This window comes from Clupea harengus, chromosome 19, assembly GCF_900700415.2.
Source record: "Clupea harengus chromosome 19, Ch_v2.0.2, whole genome shotgun sequence".
NCBI lineage: Eukaryota > Metazoa > Chordata > Actinopteri > Clupeiformes > Clupeidae > Clupea > Clupea harengus.
Genome location: NC_045170.1, coordinates 1,415,227 through 1,419,798, shown reverse-complemented (window position 1 = coordinate 1,419,798; position 4,572 = coordinate 1,415,227). Strand labels below are relative to the sequence as shown.

At 45.1% G+C, this 4,572-nt stretch overlaps 1 protein-coding gene across 2 annotated transcripts in view; it reads right to left on the bottom strand.

Moving 5' to 3' along the window:
* meox2b (mesenchyme homeobox 2b) overlaps positions 1 to 3,536 on the bottom strand; it is a 23,552-nt gene extending 20,016 nt beyond the window's left edge. For both annotated transcript variants that reach the window (XM_012831610.3, XM_042710694.1), the window contains exon 1: positions 2,820 to 3,536. In XM_012831610.3, the coding sequence (XP_012687064.2) occupies positions 2,820 to 3,339 (520 nt within the window). In that variant the 5' untranslated portion in view covers positions 3,340 to 3,536. The remainder of the gene's footprint in view (positions 1 to 2,819) is intronic.
* Between the last annotated feature and the right edge of the window lie 1,036 nt (positions 3,537 to 4,572).

The window sequence follows — 4,572 nt, the reverse complement described above, 5'->3', positions numbered from 1 at the left end:
TATTCATTGTTATCTATTATTATTTAGCTGTGGCAGTTAATGTCCACAGCCACTTAAGTTTTTAGCTGTCTGTTACTGCCTCTACTGTCTTTGTGACAATGACAAATAAAGTACTTTGAACTTTGAACTTTGAACTTTGACAATGATGAATTTTTGTAACAATACAAATCTTATTATCTTGGTGAATGTATGCGTGACAGTGACAATGTAATTAGATTGGTCCATGCAAGGGGAGCACATGACACAGACTTTAAAACAGATCTGATGAGAGTTTTAACAGAAAGGTAAATTATTAAAATTATTATTACAATTATAGCAATTAGATATTAAAATAATAGCAATGAAATGATTTCATCTGAATGTATTAATGTGATGTTTCTGCTTTAGTGAGGCTTCAACAGAAAAGGTTTTTCAACTCAGTAAAGTCCCACGCAGGATGGGCAGGCCTGTTCATACGCGTGACATACAACAGCGTATCTGTGACATTACTACTGGAGGTCTTTAGAATGGGCTTAATTATGGGATTTGTAGTCTTTAAAATGGGCGTACTCATTTTATGTCAGTTAATTATAGTAGTTGAATACAACAGAGTATAATATAATGCAGTTTATTATAATACTAATGTTATTATATATTTATTTATACCGATTCATATTATTTGGCATCCAGTTGAAGCTCTAATTAAATGTATATTTCCTGCCCCACGTCAGCAGAAGAATAACTAGAGCAGAATGAACTGTATTAATTTAAGTGTAACTGAGGGTTCACTAATAAAGCCTTTATTTCACGGTGAAACAGTGAGAAAAGCCGGTCCGAGCACCAGCCATCTGCTAAGAGCGTTAGCGTCCGCCTCAGCGTTAGCGTCCGCCTCAGCGTTAGTGCCACGCTAAAGTCACCTGCAGAAAATCAGCTCTCTCACACACATGCAACAGGTTTCAAATGTTTTAAATGCGGCTGAAATGTATTTATCAATTATGTTGGTAAAATACCATATTTAAAAAAAAGTATTTTGTGTCATTATCAGATGCCCTCACCACCTTGCTGTCCCATATTATACCGCAGTTACATTTGGAAACATCAGTTCATTTTAAAACTCTGATTTCTGTATTGATATATTGATTGATATATTTTGATATATTTTAGAGTGATAAAAAAATCAGAGGGTTAAAAAGGATTTCTTTACAAATTTTAAAACTCTGATTTCTGTGTTGCGTGACTTTATTTATAAATATTAGAGCGTGATGAAGAAAGAGGAGTTAAAGGGATTTTGACTCGGGCTGTGTGGCGGGCGGGTGGGCGGGCGGGCCGCTCCTCTCTGTGTGAAGGAGAACTGCAGGCCTGGGAGAACAAAGGCCAAAGTGGAATGAGAAAGAGAGACAAATAAAACGCAAAATAAAAATAAAGGAAATGAAACGAGCCGGCCAAGTTCAAACTAATCTTTCCCAGAGACGGAACCAAGAGAAGCGCTGTGAAACTCAGAAAACGATCTCATCTGATTTCAAAACAATCACTGCAAAAAGTGGCACACAACCATTTAACGATCATTTAAATTTCAGCACAAAAAGGCCCAATACTGTGGCCATCTAGTTCAGCATAATTATCTAGTTAGTTAGTGAGAATTTAATCGCATAATTATCTAAGAGGTTAGTTAGTGAGAATAGAATCGCATAATTATCTAAGAGGTAAGTTAATGAGAATATAATTGCAAATTATCTGAGAAGTTAGTTAGTGAGAATATAATTGCAAATTATCTAAGAGGTTAGTGGGAATAGAATCGCATAATTATCTAAGAGGTAAATTAGTGAGAATTTAATCGCATAATTATCTAAGAGGTTAGTTAGTGAGAATTTAATCGCATAATTATCTAAGAGGTTAGTTAGTGAAAATATTATGGCATAATTATCTAAGAAGTTAGTTAGTGAGAATTTAATCGCATAATTATCTAAGAGGTTAGTTAGTGAGAATATAATCACATAATTATCTAAGAGGTTAGTGAGAATTTAATCTTATAATTATCTAAGAGGTTAGTTAGTAAGAATATAATTGCAAATTATCTGAGAGGTTAGTTAGTGAGAATTTAATCGCATAATTATCTAAGAGGTTAGTTAATAAGAATTTAATCGCATAATTATCTAAGAGGTTAGTTAATAAGAATATAATCGCATAATTATCTAAGAGGTTAGTTAGTGAGAATTTAATCTTATAATTATCTAAGAGGTTAGTTAGTGAGAATATAATCGCATAATTATCTAAGAGGTTAGTTAGTGAGAATTTAATCGCATAATTGTCTAAGAGGTTAGTTAGTGAGAATTTAATCTTATAATTATCTAAGAGGTAAGCGTCCATCTCTGATCACTTTACTAGAACCTTCCAGCACCGGGCAGAACATGCCATATGACTTCAGTACACAAACACACACTCAGAGACAGAGATTTCACTTCAACACACACTCAGAGACTGAGATTTTCACTTCAACACACACTCAGAGACTGAGATTTCACTTCAACACACACTCAGAGACGGAGATTTCACTTCAACACACACTCAGAGACGGAGATTTCACTTCAACACACACTCAGAGACAGAGATTTCACTTGAACACACACTCAGAGACGGAGATTTCACTTCAACACACACTCAGAGACGGAGATTTCACTTGAACACACACTCAGAGACGGAGATTTCACTTCAACACACACTCAGAGACAGAGATTTCACCTGAACACACACTCAGAGACAAAGATTTCACCTGAACACACACTCAAAACCAGAGGTGTGTGTACGGTGTGTGTGTGTGTGTGTCCCCCCCCTCATCTTACCTGAGCTGTCACTCTTTCCTTTACTGTTCTTCCTGTCTGTCTCCGCCGGTGACAGCGTCTGACGCCCGTAGTCCCCAGACACACACCCAGCCGCCTCGCCACCCCCCAGCGTGTTGGGGTTGGGGGGGCACAGACTCTGGGCGCCCCCGCCGCCCCCGCCGCCCCCGGCCCCGCACAGCTCCGAGCCTCCGGCCCGGGCGTCAGCAGGGTGCGGGGGGCACAGGCCGCCGTGCCTGCCAGCGCCGGGAGGGGGCATCTGGGGCAGGTGCCATGCAGGCTGGTGCTGCTGCTGCTGCGCGTGGTGGGGGTGCTGTTGGGGGGGGTTAGGGTGCAAGCGGTGATGCCCCCCAAACGCTGTCTCATCGCTGGAGTAGCCGCCGCAGGGGGGGGGGTCGGAGACGTAGGAGACGTGGTCGGAGCGCCCGTGGAGGGTGAGGGGCGACGACTGGGTGAAGGCCGGGTGCAGTGTCTGGGCCGCAGCGTGCGGGCTCCGCAGACAGCCGAACAGAGAGTGATCCATCCACCGCCGCAGAACCTCTGGAGAACCGAGCGGAACCGAGCGGAACACGCAAAACACGGAGCAGAGAACCCTCACAGGGACACACGCTCCAGAGACCAGGATGTAAAAGGCAAAACTTCACAGTGGAGCTGAAGAAGAAAAACAAACCGGAGAGAGCTGGAGAGCAAACACTCTCACACACACTCACACACACACACTGACACTGACACACATGAAGTCCCAGTAAAAACACACACACACACACACACACACACACACACTCCCCAGTCCAGCTCAGCTCGGTGCTCTAACACACACACAGACTCCCTAGTCCAGCTCAGCTCGGTGCTCTCACACACACACACACACACACACACACACTCCACCAGTCCAGCTCAGCTCGGTGCTCTCACACACACACACACACACACACACACTCTCGGTGCTCCCGGTGTGGTTCCTCTGAAACGGCGGAGGGCTGAGTGTCGCCACGGCGATGAAAAGAAGGGCCTCGCGTAATCCAGAGCATGCGGCTCTGCTGGCAGACTGAACACAGCTAAACACACACACACACACACACACACACACACACACACACACTCCCTCTCTAGGAGGAGCAGCTCGGGTGACGCGCACAGCTCTTTCTCACACACACGCACGCACGCACGACTGAGGCAGGAGTGAAGGGAGAAGGTGTTTCCACAGAACTGCTGAGAAAGAGAGGGGGGAGGAGAGAGAAAGAGAGGGAGAGAGAGAGAGAGAGAAAGAGAGGGGGGAGGAGAGAGAAAGAGAGAGAGAGAGAGAAAGAGAGGGGGGAGGAGAGAGAAAGAGGGGGAGATATATATATAGGGCGTAACGTGAGAGGGGGAGAGAGGGAGGGAGAGAGAGGACGAGGGAGAGAGAGAGAGGGAGAGAGGAGACGAGGGAGAGAGAGAGAGGGAGAGAGAGGACGAGGGAGAGAGAGAGAGGGAGAGAGAGGACGAGGGAGAGAGAGGACGAGGGAGAGAGAGAGAGGGAGAGAGGAGACGAGGGAGAGAGAGAGAGAGGGAGAGAGAGGAGACGAGGGAGAGAAAGAGTGCCCTGCTGACCACATACCCCCATCTTTCCCCTGTCAGAGGGCAGTACAGCCTCCGTGCCCGCCTGTGTGCCCGCCTGCGTGCCCGCCTGCGTGCCCGCCTGCGTGTGTGTGTGTGTGTGTATTTACAGACCAGGATGCCCCGCATGCTTGAGGTGTGAATTGATGATCAATATTAT